The 25,564-nt window shown below is 45.8% G+C and overlaps 1 protein-coding gene across 5 annotated transcripts in view; it reads left to right on the forward strand.

Annotated features, from left to right (window-relative positions):
• LOC137431519 (arf-GAP with GTPase, ANK repeat and PH domain-containing protein 1) overlaps nt 1-25,564 on the forward strand; it is a 709,868-nt gene that overhangs the window by 489,044 nt on the left and 195,260 nt on the right. For all 5 annotated transcript variants that reach the window (XM_078782192.1, XM_068122904.2, XM_068122907.2 and 2 more), the window contains 2 exons: nt 10,749-10,883; nt 18,598-18,725. In XM_078782192.1, the coding sequence (XP_078638318.1) occupies nt 10,749-10,883; nt 18,598-18,725 (263 nt within the window). The remainder of the gene's footprint in view (nt 1-10,748; nt 10,884-18,597; nt 18,726-25,564) is intronic.

Here is a 25,564-nt window from a genome sequence, read left to right on the forward strand (position 1 = left end):
GAGTGGAGCAGAGACATTGGGGGAGGTGCCGTGAGTGTGGGGTTGAGGGGCTTGATAAGGATATTGTTGTAGGATTTGAAAGTGTGTGATTGCCCCATTGCTGTATGGCTTGCCCCATTGCGGTATGGCTCTTTGTGTGGGATTTATAATATACTAGGGCATGCCCGTACTATATCTATATCTAAAATTATATCCCCCCCCTCTATTTACATGAAATGGTTTGGTCCAAAGCGAACGGCTTGCGAGTGGTGACAATCCCCCCCCTCTATTTACATGCAATGGTTTGGTCCAAAGCGAACGGCTTCCGGAGTTTGGTAAAGAAATCGCCATCGCGTGCACAAACGCGCAGGAAAGCGAATGAATCGCAAATTCGTTTTTATTAGTTGTAAAACATAGTTTAGCGCCAACATAGTTTGCAAACGTGAAATAAATGAATACGCTCTCAAATGTGCCATCCGAGGCAGAGTGTGCCCGCCACGTTCGGCACACGCGATAGTTCGCTGCTCTCTGATTGGTTGAATCGTTTTTTGGACATAGCTCGGTAAGTAATTGTCCGATTAATATGAAACCTTGAAAAGGCACATCCTCGGGTCCCCAGCAATATACCTGGCAAGTTAAAAGTATATCGGACCCGTGGTTGTCGAGAAACAGCGGTCACAGACAAACGTACAGACAGACAGAGATTACTGGAATTATAGATAGATTATGGTTTGCTTATAACCGGGTGGGGTTGCATCATTTGATTCGACTGTTTCATTTGCTGGTTCCAGTGAGGGATAAAAACATCTTTCTGCTGGGGACCCTCTCGGGGTCCGGAGGTCCACCGAGACCCAGGGGTAAGGCCTGGGTAATATATATATTTGTGGATCCCCGGTCCTGTTGACATACTAAAGGGAGGGGGGAATGGGGGGTTAAGTCCCCGTTTCCCCTCAGACAAAACTCACGGCCGGCGGGCTGCGCAGCAACTCCGATCACGGGTCGAAGGGTTATCGATCATGACCCGAATACCTTCGAGACCACGTGGCCGGGAAGACCGGGAATTGAACCCCTCGCATTCCCACACCTTATTCCAATCAGGTGCGTCGAGCGGGTCGCACGATGTGGGCCGCGGCTTTACGCTGCGTAATCTACGGGCCTAATTGAGCAACCGGATTTTGTTTTGGACGATGCTGTGTCAATGGGTTAAAGGGCGCACATGAGCAGGTCGAAAGGAAACAAAATGTACACGTATTTTATTTTCAATGGCACAAAAAAGGACGAGAAGCAGACTTAACAATTCTTACCTATGTTAATCTCAACATAGTCGCCTGGCACACTCGCACATGGGGTGAATCACACATCGGTTAGACTCGTACCGGTGGACGTGCCGACGCTGACTCGGGTGGCAGTTCGCGCGTGTGGGGCCCGGATCGATCCGGACGAGCCGCTTGAAGGGAGGTCCGGAAGACGATCCACCACTTGAAGGAAGGTCCGGAAGACAAACCAGCTCGAGGACGAAGGAGAAGGGCAGCACGGACGAACCAGCTTCGAGCACAGCCAACTTGAAGGACGAACGAGGAGAGAGAGCTTGAAGCATTATCGGCACGGGCCTTTATCAGGTGGAATGTCCTTCTAGAAGGTTCCACGACCTCCCATTGGCCGAGGTTGGTCACGTGCAGTCATTCCCCCCCCCCCCCCCCACCTCTTTCTGGAAGGTCCCACGTCCTACGATTGGTCGCTTGTTGGTGACGTGTGGTCGTTCAGCCCTACTTCCTTCGGGAAGGTTTCACGGCCCGTTCTTCCCCCACCCACGAACCAACGTCTTCTTTCAACCACAAGGAGGGTTGGAATCCTGCCTAACTCAATGCATATCTGCTTTAATTACTACACAATGGGAAGGGAGCTAATCTTTACATTTAATAAGAAATTCCTGACTACTGCAGGCTACATGCAGGCTACAGGGGCAGAGACGGAGAGACAGGGGCAGAGACGGAGAGACGGGGGCAGAGACGGAGAGACGGGGGCAGAGACGGAGAGACGGGGGCAGAGACGGAGAGACGGGGGCCGAGACGGAGAGACGGGGGCAGAGACGGAGAGACGGGGGGCAGAGACGGAGAGACGGGGGCAGAGACGGAGAGACGGGGGCAGAGACGGAGAGACGGGGGCAGAGACGGAGAGACGGGGGCAGAGACGGAGAGACGGGGGCAGAGACGGAGAGACGGGGGCAGAGACGGAGAGACGGGGGGCAGAGACGGAGAGACGGGGGCAGAGACGGAGAGACGGGGGCAGAGACGGAGAGACGGGGGCAGAGACGGAGAGACGGGGGCAGAGACGGAGAGACGGGGGGCAGAGACGGAGAGACGGGGGCAGAGACGGAGAGACGGGGGCAGAGACGGAGAGACGGGGGCAGAGACGGAGAGACGGGGGCAGAGACGGAGAGACGGGGGCAGAGACGGAGAGACGGGGGCAGAGACGGAGAGACGGGGGCAGAGACGGAGAGACGGGGGCAGAGACGGAGAGACGGGGGCAGAGGCGGAGAGACGGGGGCAGAGGCGGAGAGACGGAGAGACGGGGGGCAGAGACGGAGAGACGGGGGGCAGAGACGGAGAGACGGGGGGCAGAGACGGAGAGACGGGGGGCAGAGACGGAGAGACGGGGCCAGAGACGGAGAGACGGGGCCAGAGACGGGGAGACGGGGCCAGAGACGGGGAGACGGGGCCAGAGAGGGAGAGACGGGGCCAGAGAGGGAGAGACGGGGCCAGAGACGGAGAGACGGGGCCAGAGACGGAGAGACGGGGCCAGAGACGGAGAGACGGGGCCAGAGAGGGAGAGACGGTGCCAGCGACGGAGAGACGGGGCCAGCGACGGAGAGACGGGGCCAGCGACGGAGAGACGGGGCCAGAGACGGAGGGCCGGGGGCAGAGACGGAGGGCCGGGGGCAGAGACGGAGGGCCGGGGGCAGAGACGGAGGGCCGGGGGCAGAGACGTTGGGACGGGGGCAGTGACGTTGGGACGGGGGCAGTGACGTTGGGACGGGGGCAGTGACGTAGGGACGGGGGCAGAGACGGCGAGACGGGGGCAGAGACGGGGGGCAGAGACGGCGAGACGGGGGGCAGAGACGGCGAGACGGGGGGCAGAGACGGGGGGCAGAGACGGGGGCAGAGACGGCGAGACGGGGGCAGAGACGGCGAGACGGGGGCAGAGACGGCGAGACGGGGGCAGAGACGGCGAGACGGGGGCAGAGACGGCGAGACGGGGGCAGAGACGGCGAGACGGGGGCAGAGACGGCGAGACGGGGGCAGAGACGGCGAGACGGGGGCAGAGACGGCGAGACGGGGGCAGAGACGGCGAGACGGGGGCAGAGACGGCGAGACGGGGGCAGAGACAGAGGCAGAGATGGGAACAGGAACAGACAGAGACATAGAGACATAGACGTATAGAAACAGGGACGTACAGAGACGTACATAGACATAGACGTTACGTGCTCCTCCCCGACCCCCTGGTCACGGTGTACCTCCGAGCCCCGAGAGGAGTCACGGCAGAAAAATGTGTTATTCTGTATGTCAAAGATCAATGGGGAAGCCACACCAATTGTTACTCACAAACAAATATTGTATTAAGATCACACAAGAATAACAGTACAACAATAATAGTAATCAAAAGTACAATCAATATGTCCTCTGATGGTACCATCAGTTTCATAATATATAACTCACTGTGCTCCAAGTGAGCGGAAAGAAGAAGATTCCCAATGTCTCTAATTCCCGGCTTCAAGCCAAAGTGGATTCGCTCCGGCGATCGTCAGATCAATGTCCAATCGAGACCAGAATCCCGTTGGGTTGGCAGTTACAGTCCTCCTGCCAAAGCTGTGCAAAGGCGCCCTCCAGGCGACTGGGAAATCACACCCTCGGGTATGGACGTTCCACAGCTCGCAGTCGGCAAACCTCAGATTTACCTTCAAAATCCGCGTTGCACACACACACACCAGATACGTCTGAATGCGGTGAGAACGGCTGACGTGAAGCAAAGAAAAACCTTGCGCGACGCGCAAAGGCTGAAGCGAGGCAAAGCAACCTTGCTCAACGCACAAAGGTGCGAGTCAAAATGGCCGACGGCCCGTTCTCGAGACGTAACGGCCCGACGATGATTCTCTTCAGAATCCACCGCAAAACCTGACACGCAGGTTGATCTGTCACAGCGATAACAACTCTGTCGCAGGAATCCCTTTCCTGGGAAACCAAAAGTTCACTCGTGACTCTTACTCGCCAACGTTCGCTCCGGACCGCAAAGCCACTATGCTTCTTGTCCGACTTCACTCGCTCCGCCTTCTTTTACTCCTCTTCCTCTTCGTCGTCGTCCAGTTCCCGATCCGGTTCCCTGTTTCTTTTTAACACTAACTTTTTCACCTTTTGAAAACGGTTCATAAACAATAAACCTTTTGAAAACAATAATAGTACATGGAATCAACAATGTTTACAGTGGATGAAAACCACAACAACGGAAGTGACGAATCCGTAACAACGTATAGAGACAGAGACAGAGACGTACAGAAACATAGAGACAGAGACAGAGACGTACAGACACATAGAGACAGACGTACAGACACATAGAGACAGAGACGTACAGACACATAGAGACAGAGACGTACAGACACATAGAGACAGACGTACAGAGACATAGAGACAGAGACGTACAGAGACATATAGAGACAGACGTATAGAGACAGAGACGTACAGAGACGTATAGAGACAGAGACGTACAGAGACGTAGAGACAGAGACGTAGAGACAGAGACGTAGAGACAGAGACGTAGAGACAGAGACGTAGAGACAGAGACGTAGAGACAGAGACGTAGAGACAGAGACGTAGAGACAGAGACGTAGAGACAGAGACGTAGAGACAGAGACGTAGAGACAGAGACGTACAGAGACAGAGACGTAGAGACAGAGACGTACAGAGACAGAGACGTACAGAGACAGAGACGTACAGAGACAGAGACGTACAGAGACAGAGACGTACAGAGACGTACAGAGACGTACAGAGACGTACAGAGACGTACAGAGACAGAGACGTACAGAGACAGAGACGTACAGAGACAGAGACGTACAGAGACAGAGACGTACAGAGACAGAGACGTACAGAGACAGAGACGTACAGAGACAGAGACGTACAGAGACAGAGACGTACAGAGACAGAGACGTACAGAGACAGAGACGTACAGAGACAGAGACGTACAGAGACAGAGACGTACAGAGACAGAGACGTACAGAGACAGAGACGTACAGAGACAGTGACGTACAGAGACAGAGACGTACAGAGACAGAGACGTACAGAGACAGAGACGTACAGAGACAGAGACGTACAGAGACAGAGACGTACAGAGACAGAGACGTACAGAGACAGAGACGTACAGAGACAGAGACGTACAGAGACAGAGACGTACAGAGACAGAGACGTACAGAGACAGAGACGTACAGAGACAGAGACGTACAGAGACAGAGACGTACAGAGACAGAGACGTACAGAGACAGAGACGTACAGAGACGTACAGAGACGTACAGAGACATAGAGACAGAGACGTACAGACAGAGACATAGAGACAGAGACGTACAGAGACATAGAGACATAGAGACAGAGACGTACAGAGACATAGAGACATAGAGACAGAGACGTACAGAGACATAGAGACATAGAGACAGAGACGTACAGAGACATAGAGACATAGAGACAGAGACGTACAGAGACATAGAGACATAGAGACAGAGACGTACAGAGACATAGAGACATAGAGACAGAGACGTACAGAGACATAGAGACATAGAGACAGAGACGTACAGAGACATAGAGACATAGAGACAGAGACGTATAGAGACAGAGACGTACAGAGACATAGAGACAGAGACGTACAGAGACATAGAGACAGAGACGTACAGAGACATAGAGACAGAGACGTACAGAGACATAGAGACAGAGACGTACAGAGACATAGAGACAGAGACGTACAGAGACATAGAGACAGAGACATAGAGACAGAGACGTACAGAGACATAGAGACAGAGACGTACAGAGACATAGAGACAGAGACATAGAGACAGAGACATAGAGACAGAGACGTACAGAGACATAGAGACAGAGACGTACAGAGACAGAGACGTACAGAGACAGAGACGTACAGAGACAGAGACGTACAGAGACAGAGACGTACAGAGACAGAGACGTACAGAGACAGAGACGTACAGAGACAGAGACGTACAGAGACAGAGACGTACAGAGACGTACAGAGACGTACAGAGACATAGAGACAGAGACGTACAGACAGAGACATAGAGACAGAGACGTACAGAGACATAGAGACATAGAGACAGAGACGTATAGAGACAGAGACGTACAGAGACATAGAGACAGAGACGTACAGAGACATAGAGACAGAGACGTACAGAGACATAGAGACAGAGACGTACAGAGACATAGAGACAGAGACGTACAGAGACATAGAGACAGAGACGTACAGAGACATAGAGACAGAGACGTACAGAGACATAGAGACAGAGACGTACAGAGACATAGAGACAGAGACATAGAGACAGAGACATAGAGACAGAGACGTACAGAGACATAGAGACAGAGACGTACAGAGACATAGAGACGTACAGAGACATAGAGACAGAGACGTACAGAGACATAGAGACAGAGACGTACAGAGACATAGAGACGTACAGAGACATAGAGACAGAGACGTACAGCGACATAGAGACAGAGACGTATAGAGACAGAGATGTACAGCGACATAGAGACAGAGACGTACAGCGACATATAGACAGAGACGTACAGCGACATATAGACAGAGACGTATAGAGACAGAGATGTACAAAGACATACAGACACAGAGACAGGAGAGACATTGCGTGTGTTGGTTGTTATCTCCATATGTGGGTTTCAGAAGGTGGAACAGAATCCTCCCAGGTCTCGAAGTTTCCACCTCCGTTTTGGGAAGGGGGTCACGAATTATGGACCAAGCTGTAAAGTTTTGTTGTTCTCAAAGTTTTGTTCCAAGGGCTCTTGAGGATCGTCACTGAGCCCCAGATAGCTTCCAACTGTAGTTTGTTTGTATTAATATTCCCAGGGATGGCTTTTAAAATCACCGTAAGGTTACTATTCATCATTCCCGTTGCTCCAATTATAATCATTGGTACAATTTCTGCACTCTTCTACGTACAGGATCTTTTACTTCATTTTTGAGATCTTGGTATTCGGTCATTTTCCTGATTTCTGCGTTGTTTGTGTCAAAATCGCTGGGAACTGACACCTCAATTAACAATGCATTATTTTCTTTTTTGTACCTAATACGGTATCTGGTTGCAGTGTTTTTTTTCGATATCCATCACATGATTATTGTGTGACCATTGGCAACTCGAGGGTGGGCCGTTATGATGTTTGTTTCTTCCCCACCATTGCCAAACTCTGGAACTCTTTACCTTCCCATGTATTTCCAATCACTAACGACCTTCCCCTTTAAAAAAAACAGATTTTTTACTTCCTCAAAAACTCTTTGGCTATTCTCTCTTTCTTCACGTTTCTATCAATGCAGCTCCTTTATTTAAGACCTGGCCTTGATGAGTACTGTACAATCCGTGACTGGAGCCTTCAACATAAAAAAAAAAAAATTCATGTTCGATTGGATCATCAGTTACTTCCTTGTTCTCAATTATTGCTTTTTGTTCATCTTTCCATGTTGGCTTAGCGGTTAGGGTGCCGGCTTGGGATCCAAGGATCCTGGGTTCGAATCCCGGTCGATCGCTGAATTAACACCAGGGGGGTTGACTCAGCCTGTCATCCTTGGTCGGCAAATTGAGTACCAGCTTGCTGGGATGAATGATCCCGGTGTGTACCCCGGCTTAGAATTGGTACACCGTATCCCTGCGCATCGTAAGAGGCGACTAAGGGTTGGCGTCAGGAAGGGCATCCGGCCATAAAACATTGCCTCAAACAGGGAACCATGATTGTCATGGGGCCCGCAAGGCCAACCCCTGCTCTAGCGGGGAAGAAATGGCCTTAAAACGATCATTCATTCATATATTGTTCATCTTTCCATGAGTTTCCCAGGAATGGAATATTGAATATTTTTGCAGATGTGCCAGTGGATGATTGTGCATACTTTGTTGTACCTTTGTATGTACAGCTGTTCTGACATGAGTTGAGACTCAGCCACTATCTTCTTTTAAGCCATTTGTGTCATGTCCTTGGTCTTGGGGGTGTGCGTCTCTGCAAAATTTTATTTTTCAACCCTCTATTTTTGTGATTGATCAACTTTACATCTATTGCTGGCTTCAGGGACCTACCTTGACATTGCATTCATTTATTTAACAGCCACAATACAGCAATTGTTCATCGAATATAAAGCATGGAATGCCTTGCACCTATTATTCAATTGCGGATTGTAAAACTTCCCAAAGCCTGTACTGATTTCTGGGAAATAAAATTACGGTATTTCTATATCCATGTTTAAGACAAGTGTTGTGCTGTAACAGAGGTGAATGGATGCATGTACGTCTTGCTCTATTTGAAATTGATTAATTGTAGAGCAGAAGGGATAAAGGTAAAACTGTTATTGGAAATCCAAGCAATTTTTTTTTGATCTGTACCTAAGAGTGAATACTTTTCTTATTCAGTTATTTTTTGTCCCCCGTCGCACCGCGGAGCGAAAGGGGGACTATGGTTTTCCCCTCTGTCCGTGTGTGCGTCCGTCCGTCCGTGCGGACGTGCATGCATGCGTGCGTAAGAGAAGGACCGAATTCTAATTTGGTGTGTGGGTGCAACCCACCTCAAAATCCAAGATGGCCGCCGCCATGTATGTCTGAACCTTGTGAGCGGAATATCTTGAAAAATAAGCGAAGTACCAACTTCTAATCTGGTGTGTGGGTGTATCTAGGCATAAGCAAGAACGCTATTGAAAATTGGGTCGCCACGTCAAAATCCAAGATGGCCGCCACCATATATATATATGTCTGAACCTTGTGAGTGAAATATCTTGAAAAATAAACGAACTACTAACTTCTAATCTGGTGTGTGGGTGTATCTACACATAAGGAAGAACGCTATTGAAAATTGGGTCGCCACGTCAAAATCCAAGATGGCCGCCTTGCATCTTCCACTTTGTCAACTCACATCACTTCACCGACAAGGGACCTAGGCGTAACGCTTGTTTAATTTTCAAGTATAATTTTTCTTGGAAAAGAGTTTTTTTCACAAGGAGATTGATCAAGGATGTTTGAGTGAAGACCAACTCAGGAATATACATTTGAGAAGTAGTCCAATTGAAGTAAGAGGACTTTTGCAGTTCCTTTTTATTAGTCCCCTACCGGTTTAACTGGAGTGGACCATATGTTTGATCTCTCTGTCTGTCCGTCCGTCCGTCCTTCTCTCTCTTTGTCTGTCTATCCGTCTGTCCCACCTGTGGGTTTTTTTTCAGACTTTTTCCCCATACCCTTTAACATATTCAACTGAAATTTGGTACAAGGCTTTATTATTATAATTTACAGAACAAGTTCGAGTTTTAGGGCGATTCATAAATTTTTCAGTTTTGCCCTTTTTGGACTTTGAAAATATCACGTTGGCATGGGACAATATATTGCAAAGCAATTCTCGTTCTTGTTTATTTAGTCATTCTTCATCCATGAGGAAGGAGGGAGGGAGAGGTAGGGAGAGAGAGGGACAGGCAGAGAGATAGATAGATAGATAATAAAAAGAAATACATTAATATAAAAAAGAAATATATAAGTATAAAAAATAAAAATAAATAGAGAACGAAAGAAATAGAGAGAGAAAGAAAAAGAGAAAAACGGAGGGGAGGGGGTGAGGAAAGAGGGGGAAGACAGAAATCAGCATTTCAATATGGCAGCGGTGCTGTTGAAGCAGGCTGCTGGTCTTTCATGATGTAATCTTGCAGCAATTAAACAATTACTACACCCTCTTTTCCTTCACACCTCTACCTAATGGTGTCCCACAGAACTCTGTGCTATCTCCCTCACTTTTCAATCTACTCCTCCATGACTCCCTGACCCCTTAGGCCAACTGACTACTTCTATCCTTTGCAGATGATCTAACCATTGCCTCACAAGATTCCGATTTTGTCCAAGCTACCAACACTTTTCAACAATCTCTCTGCAATCTTAAAAAACTGGTTCATACTGAACTGCAGAACGGCATCTCCACCCAAATCTTTTGTAATCCTTCTCACTCCAGACAGACATGAATCCAATGCACATCGAACCATCACTCTCTTCAATCAACAACCTTTTCTCAACAGACATCCAACATTACTGGGCATCACATTGGATGCCCAAATAGCCTTTACACAACACACGGATCAACTCACCGCCAAGATTAACCGCAAAATCAACACACTAAACACACTCATGAATGCAATCTTTGGACAACACAAAATTACTTATCACAACCTATAAACAGTTCATCCGGGCTGTTATGCCAACCATAGTTGGGCTGTCACTCCTCCAGATCATAATATACAAAAACTTAAAATAAAATAAGGAATAATGTAGCTCTCAGGATAGCAACAAGTTGCACAACATCTACAAACATAGCTCCTTTACATGCCAAAACAAAAGTACTTTTAATTGTAATCTACTTCAATATGAAAGGCACTGAATTAATTGCCTCTGCAGCTCAACATTCTTCTCACCTTACCCATGTCACCCGACGACCACCTCAACAACATATAATATTATTTGTGTGGTTCACCTGGCCTGGCAGATGCGATCAGTGCGACAAATCCACGAGTGATTGACGACGCCCGTGCCCGGAAGCTTTCCAACGACTTGAAACGCTGCACGTACTACGAGACGTGTGCTACGTATGGACTGAACGTTGAGCGAGTCTTCCAAGATGGTTTGTATTTAAATGTTATTGTTGCTGTGATTCTATTTGCAAATCGCTTTGGCTCCATGTTTTTGTTCATTTTATTGCTTCTTCGCCCAGAATTTTGTTGCCCGCATTCTCCATAACATTTTACAAGTTGCTTTGCATCCTTTAGAAACAAGGTCAATGATGATTGAACTTGCTTTTGTACATCAATTGCTTTGATTTTTAGTGACCATAGACCTGGAAGAAGTTTTTTTTTTTTTTTTTTTTTTTTTTTGTATACAACATCGAGACTCGTGAAAGAGCTAACGTTAATCACACAAAAAGTCAAACCGACACATAAAACACAAAATAAGGGAGCGGTGGACAAGATGGGGAGAGATTGGGAAGGACACAAACACAACATTTAAGAGCAGGAACATCGAGAGTCAAAATCAGTAAATCTAAACTTGTAAAAATCAACTGAGCTATTCCCATCATAAATGTATTTTTATACCATTGAGAGGAATCAACTCAACAATATGATACAGAGATATAATCATGTATACATGTTTAAAGGGCATCACTTCATCATCAGAGAAACCCTGTATCCATGAGGTTTCTTTTTTATATTCCACATTCATACTTTCTTCGCCATTGTTATGTGGATTCACATAGGAAGGAAGCTTGTCCTCAGGGTGAATTACCAAGGCCCGAGTGCCTTGTCAAAAGAAGGCACACTGCCATCCAAGCTGCATTTCTGGTTTTGAATCGTGGCCGCCCTTACCCAGTGGGGCTCATAATTAGCCGGACTCATTAAACCAATTTAATCTTCGCCTGTCGTCCAAACCCCCAACCCCCACCCACCCCACACTCACTTCCCGCCATGTTGTAATTAGTCGGACGACCGCTTTTTTCTCTCCAGAAGTGGGAACATCAAAATAGTATGTCAAATTCAAACTTGTCACTCGTATTGACAATGGCCGTGAAGATATATTGTTTTTTTTCCTTCTTTTAGTTCTCCACTTTTGTTTCCATTCTCCAACAAATGATCTGTGCTGTGCGGCCATATTGTATTGCGGATAGCTACCTTCCTGCTATCCGTAACCACAAAAGCACTTTGGTTTTGCAACTTGAACATTCGTTAGGCATTTGACTGGCATTTTTTACACTGATGTCATGAAACGCTGTTTTCATTATCCCGTTTTGTTTTTCATTTTCACTTGGAATGTATTGTCAGCCAAATCTGGTGTGGGTTTTATGAGAGGACAAGGAGTTAAAATATGAAGTAAACGGCAGCAATGGATTGTGTTTCACAATGTGCAGCGCCTCTATGCCAATTCTCTTTGATGTAATTGCTGCAGGAATAGCCAAGGGTGCTGCAATTAATGTTTGTATGGCTCGTTTGATGCAGAATGAAAGATAATCAACGCCTAATTTTTACCATTTCCTCCCCTTGGGGCAAGCTTGTTACTCATTGTATTTCAAACTCGAGAAGAGACTACAGAAGGAAAATATGCCAGTGTTCTTGACAGCTGCATGATCAGTTGATAAATGAAATCATCGATATTGTTCTCTTCTCCGTACCTCACTTCACACTCATCCTCTTTACTTATCCCCTTACCCCTCCCTCCCTCACACCCCAATTCTCTCCTTACTTCCTCCGCTTCCCTCTCATCAATCCATCCATCATGTATCATCAATCATAATAGAACATCTCTGTCGCACAGTAATAAATGAATTTTAATCTCCAGTGGAAAAGCTCAGTATGAAGCCAGCCAAGTGCCTATTGAGCGAATCAGATTGGATATGAAACGAACGTACTTCGACGCTTGAGGAAATGAGACCATTGCTTGTCTGCACTGGCAAAACTACATGGGATGCAACTTATTTTGACTGTGAAATTCCCTTAATTACAAAGCCCTCTCGGCTTCACTTAATTACTGCTATACAATAGAAGGCCAAGGGTTCAAAGGTGAACCATCTTATTTTCCTAAGGTCCTTGTTCACAGAATTAATCATCTCCTTTAATAATTATAAAAGCCGAGAAAGTAAGGCTCATTCGGTTTAGACAATTGTGAGAGTTTCGATAGTCAGCCTCTGTGCTTTGATTGGTGTACTGTTCAGCCTTTTCTGATTGAGCTTCTAGCTGTACAGATTAATTGTTGAGTATGATATTTTCAGCTGTCGAATCCTGGGATTGATTCCAAGCAGTAATGAGTGAAAGTAAAACGGAGTCGTTTTCTGTGTGAACAGGAGGCACTGCATTTTGAAGCATCGTTTGCAATAGATTTGCCAACGGGTACAACTTTTGGCTGGTACCACGGTCAGAATCTAAATTCTCTGCTTAATCAATCACGTTTACTACCTTTGCCTCAGCACCCTGTCCAAAAACCACTGCAGCAGCTCATGAGACTTGATAGATAAAAGGGTTTCTAAAAGGAGATCAAATTGGGTGACATTTTTTTTCTTTTTTGTATACAGGATCGAGGCTTGTGAAAGAGCTAACATTTATCACACAAAAAATCAAACGGAGACATAAAACATATAATAAGGGGAGCGGTAGACAAGATGGGGAGAGAAGGGGAAGCACACAAACACAACATTTGAGAGCAGGGACATCGGGAGATCTGTGGGAGGGAGAGGGCTTGGGGAGAGGAGGCGTGGGAAGGGGGTGTGGGGGAGAGAAGTATAAAACACAAGGACACTGCAAGGACTTCCAGGAAAGAAGTTGGTATTTCAAAAAAGTGGATCTGGGGTGAATTAGCGGGGGTAGAAAAGATCAAGGTTTTGGATGGGGGAAGATAAGAGATGGTGGTGAACAGCTGTTTTAAAGACCTGGAGGGAGGAGTGGGATTGAAGAGAGTGAGGGAGTTTATTCCAGAGGCGGGAGAAAAGAGGTATGAAGGAGTGAAGGTGATTCTTCAGAGCAGAGAGTCTTGATTTTGGCAGTTTAACCATAATGGTTAAATGACATATGACTTGGGTAGGTCATACCTGGTCATAAACTAACCATAGTCCCTTTGCTACTTCCGATGACTGCTTTTTCATAGGCACATATCACGAAATACACTACATGACCAGAAGTATGCAGACATCCCTTCTAATTAGTGGATTTGGCTGTTTCAGCTACACCCATTGCTGACAGGTATATATAATCAAGCACACAGCCATGCAATCTCCATAGACAAACATTGGCAGTAGAATGGGCCGCAACGAAGGGCTCAGCGACTTTCAACGTGGCACCGTCATGGGATGCCAACTTTCCAACAAGTCAGTTCGTCAAATTTCTGCCCTGCTCGAGCTGCCTCGGTCAACTGTAAGTGCTGTTATTGTGAAGTGGAAACGTCTCGGAGAAACAACAGCTCAGCCGCAAAGTGGTAGGCCACACAATCTCACAGAATGGGACCGCCGAATGCTGAAGCGTGTAAAAATTGTCTGTCCTCGGTTGCAACACTCACTACCCGAGTTGAAACTGCCTCTTGAAGCAATGTCAGCACAACAACTGTTCGTCGGGAGCTTCATGAAATTGGTTTTCATGGCCGAGCAGCCGCGCACAAGCCTAAGATCACCATGCGCAATGCCAAGCGTCGGGTGGAGTGGTGTAAGCTCGCCGCCATTGGACTCTGGAACAGTGGAAACACGTTCTCTGGAGTGATGAATCACGCTTCACCATCTGGCAGTCCGATGGACGAATTTGGGTTTGACGGATGCCAGGAGAATGCTACCTGCCCGAATGCCTAGTGCCAACTGTAAAGTTTGGTGGAGGAGGATAAAGGTCTGGGGCTGTTTTTCATGGTTCGGGCTAGGCCCAGTGTGTACCCTGGTCAGAATAGGTACACCGTATCCCTGCGTGTCGTAAGAGACGACTAAGAGGGTTGGCGTCAGGAAGGGCATCCGGCCATAAAAACATTGCCTCAAAAAGAGAACCATGACAATCACAAGTACATATGGGCAGGGTGCAGCCCGAAGTGGAGATCGGTTTCTGAGGTTTGGGACATGGAATGTGGGGACAATGACAGGGAGATCAGGAGAAGTGGTGGAAGTATTGGTCAGAAGAAGAGTGGACATATGTTGTGTGCAAGAGACGAGATGGAAGGGAAGTGGTGTGAGAATGGTGAAGGGTAGGCAGGGACAGAAATACAAGTTTGTGTGGCAAGGGTGCCCGGAGGGCGTGAATGGTGTTGGTGTCCTGTTTTCTGAGGAGTTTGTAGACAGTGTGGTGAGTGTGACTAGAGTGAGTGATAGGTTGATGATGGTGAAAATGATGATTGGAAAGCTCTTGGTGAACGTCATCTCGGGATATGCTCCGCAGGTTGGTCGAAGCGATGAAGAGAAGGACAAGTTCTGGTGTGCGATAGAGAAGCTGATGGAAAACGTGAAAGATGAGGAAGTTGTTGTGGTGGGAGGAGACCTGAATGGACATGTGGGAAGGAGTATGGATGGTTTTGAGGGAGTTCATGGGGGTTACGGATATGGTGTGAGAAATGGAGAAGGTGAAAGGATTTTGGAGTTTGCTGATGGAGCTGATTTGTTGATTTGTAATACTCAGTTCCAGAAAGAGGACAATAAGCTTGTTACATACACGTCAGGTGGGTCGACGACAACCGTTGACTACCTGATGGTGCGTCGGCGAGATAGGGGGCACCTCCGGGACACAAAGGCGATCCCGGGGGAGGAGGCTGTTTCACAGCACCACTTGGTTGTCTGCGACATAAGGGTGAAAGGTGCGAGGAGAGCTCGGCGGGTGAAGTACCATCCGAGAATGAAGGTGTGGAGGTTGAAAGAGGTGACAGTAAGGGAGGCATTAAAAGAGAGGCCGAGTAGGGTAGAGGATGATGTGGTTGAGCTTGAAAGTGGTTGGATGTCAATGAAAGCTAGTCTGTTGGGAGCCGTTGGTGAGGTATGTGGATGGACAAAAGGACCACCGAGGCACTCGGAAACATGGTGGTGGGATGTTGAGGTTGGAAAGAGGATTGACGAGAAGAGGAAGAAGTTCAAAGAGTGGCAGAAGGCAAAGGGTACGGGAGCAGAAACAGCAGAGCATGAAAGTTATAAGGCAGCCAGGAACGCTGCAAAGAAAGAGGTAGCAAAGGCGCAGGAGGCACGTAGGAAAATGTTCGGAGAACGCTTGGATTCGGAAGAGGGTCAGAAAGCAGTATTCAGGATTGCAAAGCAGATAGCGAAAGAGAGGTGTGATGTGATGGGGGTGAGTTGCTTGAAGGATGAAGTGGGACAAATCGTTGTCGACCCAGATGGAATTAAAGGAAGATGGAAATGATATATGGAAATGCTGTTGAATACAGAGAATGAATGGGATGGCAACATAGAGAGTAACCCAGTTTTAGGACCGGCAGAGAAGATAACTGAGAAGGAAGTTGAGGAAGCGATAAAAGCAATGAAGAGTGGAAAAGCGGGAGGGCCGACGGGAGTTGTGGGAGATATGTTGAAGGCAGCAGGAAGTTGGGGTGTGAAGAGAATGACAGAGATCTGTAATCTGGTGGTGAAAGAAGGCCGCATTCCAGTGGATTGGGAACTGAGTTCCCTCGTCCCTCTTTTCAAGGGGAAAGGTGACCCTCTGGAGTGTGGCTCGTACCGAGCGATAAAGTTATTGGAGCATGGAATGAAGGTATTGGAAAGGGTGTTGGAGAGGAGGATAAGGAAGAAAGTGAAGATCGACGAAATGCAGTTTGGATTTATGCCAGGAAGAGGAACGACAGATGCGCTTTTCATTGTGAGGCAGTTGCAGGAGAAGTACATGGATAAGAGGAAGAAGTTGTTTTTTGGGTTTGTTGATCTGGAGAAAGCATTCGATAGGGTTCCACGCAAAGTATTGACATGGGCATTGAGGAAGTTAGGAGTGGAGGAATGGTTGATCAGAGTAGTGATGGCAATGTACAACAGAGCACGCACAGCTGTAAGGACGAAGGACGGGAACAGTGGTGAGTTTGAGGTGAAGGTGGGAGTGCATCAGGGGTCGGTACTAAGTCCACTACTATTTGTAGCTGTGATGGAGGTGCTGGCTCAGACCGTAAAGGAGGGTTTACCGTGGGAGTTGTTGTATGCAGATGATCTGGTGTTGATTGCGGAAAGTATGGATGGACTGAAGGAAAAGATGAACAAGTGGAAGGAATGTATGGAGACAAAAGGTCTGAAGGTGAATATCGGAAAGACAAAGGTGATGGCAAGTGGTAAAGCATGTGGTGAGGTGGAAAGAACTGGGAAGTGGCCGTGTGCTGTGTGCAGGAAGGGTGTCGGAGTGAACTCCATTCAATGTACAATGTGTGCTGAGTGGGTTCATAAAAAATGTAGTGGTCTGAGAGGGTCATTAACCAGTGTGGCAGCTACATTCAAATGTAAGGTGTGCACAGAGGGAGCTGCAGATGGAGGAAATGTTGAGTTGGATCTTGGAGACGGCGTGAAGCTGGAAGCTGTGAAAACATTTTGCTACCTCGGAGACGTGCTGAATGGAGAAGGTGGATCAGACTCGGCAACGGTTGCTCGAGTGAGATGTGCATGGAAGATGTTTCGGGAACTGAGTGGCGTGCTGATGAGGAGGAGAGTGTCGCTGAAGCTGAAGGGAAAGGTGTATGCTGCATGTGTGAGAAGTGTTATGATTTATGGGAGCGAGACATGGGTAATGAACGTAGAGCAGCAACGAAGGCTGGAAAGGGTGGAAATGCGAATGGTTCGATGGATGTGCGGAGTATCGTTGAGAGAGAGGAAGACAAATGATGAATTGCGAAAGATGATGGGAATATTGCCTGTGATTGATGCTGTGAAGAGGAACAGGTTGAGATGGTTTGGTCATGTATTGAGGAAGGATGAAAGTGACTGGTTGAGAAGAGTGATGGAAGTTAATGTAGAAGGAAGTAGAGGACGGGGAAGACCGAGAAAGACTTGGCTAAAGATGGTGGAAGAAGAAATGCGGGCAAGGGGGTTAACAAGGAGAGATGCAGAAAATAGGGCAAAATGGAGAAGATTGTCATGGGGACCGCAAGGCTAACCCCCGCTCTAGCAGGGAACATGGCCTTAAAATGCATGTTGTTGTTTGTTGTTGTTGGGCTAGGCCCCTTAGTTCCAGTGAAGGGAAATCTTAACGCTACAGCATACAATGACATTCTAGACGATTGTGTGCTTCCAACTTTGTGGCAACAGTTTGGGGGTAGGCCCTTTGCTGTTTCATTCAGCATGACAATGCCCACGTGCACAAAGCGAGGTCCACTCAGAAATGGTTTGTCGAGATCGGTGTGGAAGAACTTGACTGGCCTGCAGAGACCCCTGACCTCAACCCCATCGAACACCTTTGGGATGAATTGGAATGCCGACTGCAAGCCAGGCCTAATCGCCCAACATCAGTGCTCAACGTCACTAATGTTCTTGTGGCTGAATGGAAGCAAATCCATGCAGCAATGTTCCAACATCTTGTAGAAAGCCTTCCCAGAAAAGTGGAGGCAGTTATAGCAGCAAAGGGTGGACCAACTCCATATTAATGCCCATGATTTTGGAATGAGATGTTCCATGTTGGGGTGTCCAGTTTTTGGAATGAGATGTTCGATGTTGGGGTGTCCACATACTTTTGGTCATGTAGTGTAGGTCACTTGGTTTGATTTGTCATAATGGGAATCTTTTTTCTGATGGAAACGTTTTTAAAAGTTTGCATTCCTAAAAACTTGCATGGAATTTTAATACGACGGTGGGTCTGTCCGAAATTTTCCGGTAACATGCCAAATGATGTTTCTGTTTGCTCTCAATCACTCAGTGGCCCAGAAAATTGTCGCCATGCGGAAAAAAATCCAACTTGCCATCACGCCATGCCGCTCCCTTCCGAATTCACCGAGCCATCTTCTTGGTGGGTCTGGCCCTGGTCAATCCTCACCTGCCAACCAGGTAATTAATCAGTGAGGTGCAATCAGTGGCAGGATACTTGTTTTTGCTTTGGGGCTGCATGGACTAAGTTGTATTAACAATCATTCAGTTGCATGCCTTTTTTCATGTCAATATCGAAGTTCACAGAAGGACCGAATACAGTCCATTTTGAGTGATGTATCGATTTCTATTTTTCTCCAAGGCTGCATAAGATTTTTTTTTTCTTCTCTTCCCATAATTCATGAAATGATTATTGTAATCAATCCATCCGTTTCTCTTCAACTATTGCAAGTTGATCTGAAACTGTTTACATTCGCCTTTAAATCTCGACATCAAGATTTGAGCTCAATTGCCAGTGCAGTCTTGTCGGAATATTACGATTTGTGCATGTTAATGTCTTGCATGCCATTTGTGCAGTGCATAAGATGAAATAAATTAGTTATGAAAAGTGGCACACGAGGGAGAAGAGTTCTACCGCCTCTGACACAGATGTTTTTCCATGTGTTCATACCACCTGTGCGGGCATTTCCCTGTAGAGTTTTCTCAATGAGCACATCAATTGTCACATTGAGGCATTTGCTATCATGGATACATAAATTTCTATCATGGATACATAAATCTGGGCTTTATGGCAGAGTGGCCAGACGGAAGCCAAACAGTTCAATCTTGGTTTCATCAGACCACAGAATCTTGTTTCTAACAGTCTGAGAGTCCTTTAGGTGCTTTTTTGCAAACTCCAAGCGGGCTTTCATGTGTCTCACTGAGGAGAGGCTTCCGTCTGGCCACTCTGCCATAAAGCCCAGATCGGTGGAGTGTTGCAGTGATGGTTGTCCTTCTGGAAGTTTCTCCCATCTCCACACAGGATCTCTGGAGCTCAGCCAGAGTGACCATCGGGTTCTTGGTCACCTCTCTTACCAAGGCCCTTCTCCCCCGATTGCTCAGTTTGGCTGGGCGGCCACCTCTAGGAAGAGTTCTGGTTGTTCCAAACTTCTTCCATTTAAGAATTATGGAGGCTACTGTGCTCTTGGGAACCTTCAATGCAGCAGAGATTTTTTGTAGGCTTCCCCAGATCTGTGCCTCGGCACAATCCTGTCTCTGAGCTCTGCAGGTAGTGCCTTCGACCTCATGGCTTGGTTTTTGCTCTGATATGCATCGTCAGCTGTGAGACCTTATATAGACAGGTGTGTGCCTTTCCACATCATGTCCAATAAATTGAATTTACCACAGGTGGACTCCAATCAAGGTGTATAAACATCTCAAAGATGATCAAGAGAAATGGGGAGGCACCTGAGCTAAATTTCAAGTGTCATAGCAAAGGGTATGAATATCAATACTTATGTCAATGTGATATTTCAGTATTTTTTTTTTTAAATAAATTTGCAAAACTTTCTAAAATCCTGTTTTCTCTTTGTCATTATGGGGTATTGAGTGTATATTGATGAGGGAAAAAATGAATTTAAACGATTTCGGCATAAGGCTGCAACATAACAAAATGTGAAAAAAGTGAAGGGGTCTGAATACTTTCTGAATGCACTGTATACACGAGTATAGGATATAATTGGCGGTGCTTATCGCTCCCAGTAAGGTGCAGCAATGGCTGTATGGTGCACCTTGCTGGCGGTTACCCACTCACGGTATGGAGTCGTATAATGATTGGCACATAACCATAAGGTTTTCAGTCACAAGTGTATGGGAAGCTCACTGCATTGCCCTGATGATGCCCTAATAAGGGCGAAACCAGGTTGGTAACTAAATTTTTCATGCACATGTGACAGTATCTGAATTAACATATTCATAATGACGTACTGCGAGATGGCTCTTCCGGAGCTTGTCAGTCAAGGCAGACAGACGTACGTGGCGGTGACGTCACTGCGGTCACTCTTTAGGTTGGACCACTAAATGATATATATGTTGGAACCCATCTGTGGATCGGTCCCATCGGCCGATGGGTCTGACCCATCTGTGGATGCACGAGAAATGACAATGCAGACCCATCGGCCGATGGGTCTGCGCCATCTGCGGATGTGTTGTTCACCTTGAAGGTGAACCCATCTGTGTTTCCTATGCATCAATGGTGGATGAGTATGTTTATTTGAACCTAAAAATAAGCAATTGATGTCATAAATGTTTATAAAGCAGTCCGTGACATGTGGTTTAATCTGTTAAACATTTAAAAATCATCTCTGTTAAATTCCTACCACATGTAATTCCAATGACTGTGTACCTGATTGAAGAGCACCATTCTGTCAACACATTCCTTCAAGGTGAACAACACATCCGCAGATGGCGCAGACCCATCGGCCAATGGGTCTGCATTGTCATTTCTCGTGCATCCACAGATGGGTCAGACCCATCGGCCGATTGGACCGATCCACAGATGGATTCCAACATATATACAGGCAACCCCTGCTTACGTCGTACCGCATTGTCGTTTCGTTATTAAGTCGCAGATTAATTAGCTCACGTTTTCGTTTAACATCGTGCTATTATTCGTTATAACGGCGTCTACCCATACGTATTACAGTACTGCATCGTAAAGTGTCGGGAACTTACTTTGCCACGCACCATAAAGCGTCGGGAAACCTACTTTGCCACACATCGTAAAGTGTCGGGAACAGTAGCTACTGTACTTTGCTGCGCGGCATTCTTACGTTGTGAAGTTGGCATCTACAAACATTGTTATTACGCTAAATAACTAGTGTGATGGGTCCAAAGCGTGCAGCAAGTGAGTATAGTGCAAGTAAGAAAGCAAGTAAGAAAAGCAGAAAAAGCATTAGCTTAAATACAAAACTCGATGTATTAAGGCGGTTTGATGGAGGAGACCGAGCCGTGGACATTGGCCTGACGCTCAGGCTTCCGCCGACTACAGTCCATACAATTTGCAAGAATGCAGATAACATTCATGTGAGTGCTCAAGCTGTGACACTCAGTGCTACGAAGATTAGTAGGAGCAGAAGTTGTGTGATGGAGAACATGGAGCGGCTCCTCTCAGTTTGGATTGTTGACCAGAATCAGAGAAATATTCCCATAAGCTTCCTTGTGATTCAAGCGAAAGCAAAGAGTTTGTTTGACGATTTTAAGAGTGAAGGTGGTGAAATTTCTCAAAAAGAAAATTTCATTGCATGCCGAGGCTGGTTCGAGCGTTACAAGAGACATGCTAATTTGCATAATAATGAATAATATCCCCAAGAAAAAGATCTGAAGGAATAATCCGAGGGAGAGAGGTGGACGATTCTGCCTCTTCATCATCTCAGTGACTCCACCCCCTCAAACAAGCTTCATTGTCATCATCGGTGAGTACAGTACGTAGTTAATTTATTGTAGTAAACTTATTAAAACTTCAAATGCCTTGTGTCTGGTGAAAAAACAAAAAGTATCGGGAACCTAACCCCCCCTATTTACATTAATTCTTATGGGGAAATTGGATTCGCTTAAAGTCGTTTTGGTTAAAGGCGCACTTTTCAAGACCGTAACTACAACGTTAAGCGAGGACCGCCTGTACTAATTCCGTTACTCCCAACCGCATCCATGTCGACTCCATATAGTGAGTGGATACCAGAGGTAATGTTACCGTGTGGCAGGCGGTGCTTATCACTCCCAGTAAGGTTCTGGCTGTATGGGACACCTTGCTGGTGGTTTCCCACTCACAATGGTTTATTGCCATTAGGGGTGGGTAGCTGCTTGAGATTGAGATTTTTCCTTGTACAGGACGACTACAAAAGAAACGATGCTCGTACAATTTAGTAAACCTTCTTTTTTTTTTTAACGACACGTTCTTTCGTACACATTTGTTTCACATGATGCATTTTTATTTTTATTTTTTAATTTTTCGATACAAGATCGAGGCTCGTGAAAGAGCTAACATTTATCACACAAAAAATCAGACACATAAAACATATAATAAGGGGAGTGGTAGACAAGATGGGGAGAGAAGGGGAAGCACACAAACACAACATTTGAGAGCAGGGACAGATGGATATCAGGAAGAAGGGGATGCATGATCACTATGGAAAGTTTCAGATGGATATCTTTAATGTCATTGATTTGATTGAGGTTAGAGCACATGCTCCAGATGTTGGCCTCTACGCTGCAGGCACACTTGGATTTGATGGGAAAAATTGTTTATTACTCTGACACATTCGGCTACAGTGATTGAACAGATTTTGCCAGTTATTGCTGTTTTGAGATCATCTATGGATTGTGGCTCTTCTCGGTAGACGTCCTTCAGCATTTAAACTTGAACTAGTTTGGAGTCATCTGGAAGGATTCTGTTCTCAGGTAGATTTAGCCTGTAAGCGAGTTTTCTGTAGTTGTCCATGCCGTTCAAAAATGGTTTTTTTTGGACTAAATCTGCTGACTATATATGAACAACACTTTGCGCACCTGCAAGATGTAAGAGGATATAATTGGTATGGAGGAGGTTCTTAGAGGTAAGGTCGGTACCATTTAATTTTATGGTCACCCATTATTTTGCTTACATAAAAGCAAGACTGTATCAGTGTATCACCCTCATTACAATCTGTTTTCCTCCTCCACCATTTATAAATTGAGTTTGGTTAACTACCTAATTACATTGTTAGAGGGAAATTAAATTCAAACTTTAACAACTGAGAATGACCATTATGAGCTTTTTTATTTTATATCCTTTTCTGATCAAATATGTATGCAACTTGGTGAATTTCCCAGTAATTTCTGCAATGGCAGCCCTGTCTTGCCTTAGTGAGTCTCTTATTATCTCTGAATAGTATGTGATGTTTCCAAGGCAATCATGGATCCACTAAGGCAAGACATGGTTGTCTCTACAAGGAGTTCTTGGGAAATTCACTAAAGTTGCATTTGCTACTTAATGGTACTTTTTTTTCCATAAAAGGATGTAAAATGAAAAATTTGATAATCATCAGGTGTCCTAATTCTCAGTTAATGAAATCTGACTTTGGTTTCCCTTTAAAGCTGGTCTGCCCTTGATTAAATTTTAAAGGGTGATTTCGATTTCCAGCCACCTCTATAATGGCCTTCTGGGAACAGTTAGACTAGCTGGTCTAAAATTAATATTTTGTGAATGATTTATTGATCTACACACAAGAAGAATGTTAAGCTTACATCCAATCATCATTCTCCTCATTTCACTTGTAGTTTTGCACCTTTTGATTTAATTATACTAAAACTTCAGAAATGTGTATTCTTCCAGAATAACATTGACATCAGGTAACTGGAATGGAAAACTTAATTCGGCGGAGAGGCCAACAATCTTAATCGTGAAGGCTAGTGTTGCTCTGTGTCAGTACAACAAATAGAACAATGGATGGAATCAACATGATCGAGGTATGCTAACCATTGTGGTCTTCACTGTGGCCCCCTCTACTTGCATCTACAGCAGTGAGCCTACTTTAATCATCATTCTGTTGACTCCATCCATTGAACAGATAATTAACAATCTTCCTAAGTACGAAGTGTGATGGATCCAGTTTTTTGTGCATTTTTCCTATTGCCTTGGAACACTTGAGATCCTCGTCAAACTTTCACAGACTATTCACCTTATGGCCCATAATGAACAAGCATTCTGAGTATTGCGCCGCAATACATGTCCCCTACCGGCAGTCTGTCGTCCGGAAAACTGTTGGGGAAATTACCAAAGTTCAAAGTGCCATAACTTTGTCAAAAGTGATCGAAACGTCGTGAAGTTCGAACTTGATCTGTAACTTATCATGAGGAAACCATGTACCAAGTTTGAAATCATTAGCATTAAGAGTTTTGAAAAAAAGTCCGGAAAACTGTTCTTTGCGCGACGGACTGACGGACTGACGGACTGACGGACTGACGGACTGACGGACAGATAGAGGGACGGTGTGCAGACCTATAGTCCCCTCCGATGTACACCGGTAGGGGACTAATAACAGAGTTGGGAAATAAAGGCACGTTTTCAATGTGAAAGGTTATTATGATAATAATAATAATAATAATAATATTAATAATACCGAGAACGACACTAGGTAGAGCGCATACCTCCGCCTGGCTGAACATTTTATGTTTTGTATCCCACTGATAGGCTGCATCTGGATTCGGACCTGAACCAAAATCCAATTGGATTGTTCTTGTCACCTGAACAAAATTGTCCACCAAGTTTAGTCATAACTCGTCCATAACTTTGAAAAATATCGTGTTATATATCGCTTTTCACCCGATCTCTCAATGGTGAAGAACCAATTAAAAAATCAAATTATTCTAGTATCCGAATCCATATTCAGATCTTCACCAAAATCGAATCGATTAGTCCTTGTCACACACCCAAGTGGTCCACCAAGTTTCGTTCACATCCTTCCACAACTTTTGGAGTTATCGTGCTATGTATTGGTTTTTGCCCTATCTCTCAATGGTGAAGAATCACTAAAAAAAATTCTACCAGCTGGATCCGAATCTTCACCAAAATCTAATCATTCTGCCCTTGTCACACATGCTACATCTCTGCCAAATTTCGTCCGAATCCGTCCACAACTTTTGAGATATCTTGTTCACAGACAGACAGATAGACAGACAGACTTTTCCTTACAAAGGACGTCTGGCCTATCAAAGCCTGTGCTATTATCACCAACTTATGATTGTGTGTCTGTGCTCTATCCTTATAAATGCTGAGCGCCAAGCAAGAAAGCAGCACATACAATTTTAAGAGTTCTTTGGTATGACTCGGCTGGTGTTCAAACACCGACCTCAGACTTAGAGCGGATGCTCTAACCATTACGCCATCAATGCTGATAAAGTTCCATGTGGACCATTTTTGGTTGAGGTTTATGTGTACCATTTTTGAGTTATATTTTCCATGTGGAACATTTTTATTTTCAAGAACGTTTTTTGTTTTATTTTGC

This window comes from Myxine glutinosa, chromosome 7 (genome assembly GCF_964187855.1).
Source record: "Myxine glutinosa chromosome 7, kmMyxGlut1.1, whole genome shotgun sequence".
Lineage (NCBI taxonomy): Eukaryota > Metazoa > Chordata > Myxini > Myxiniformes > Myxinidae > Myxine > Myxine glutinosa.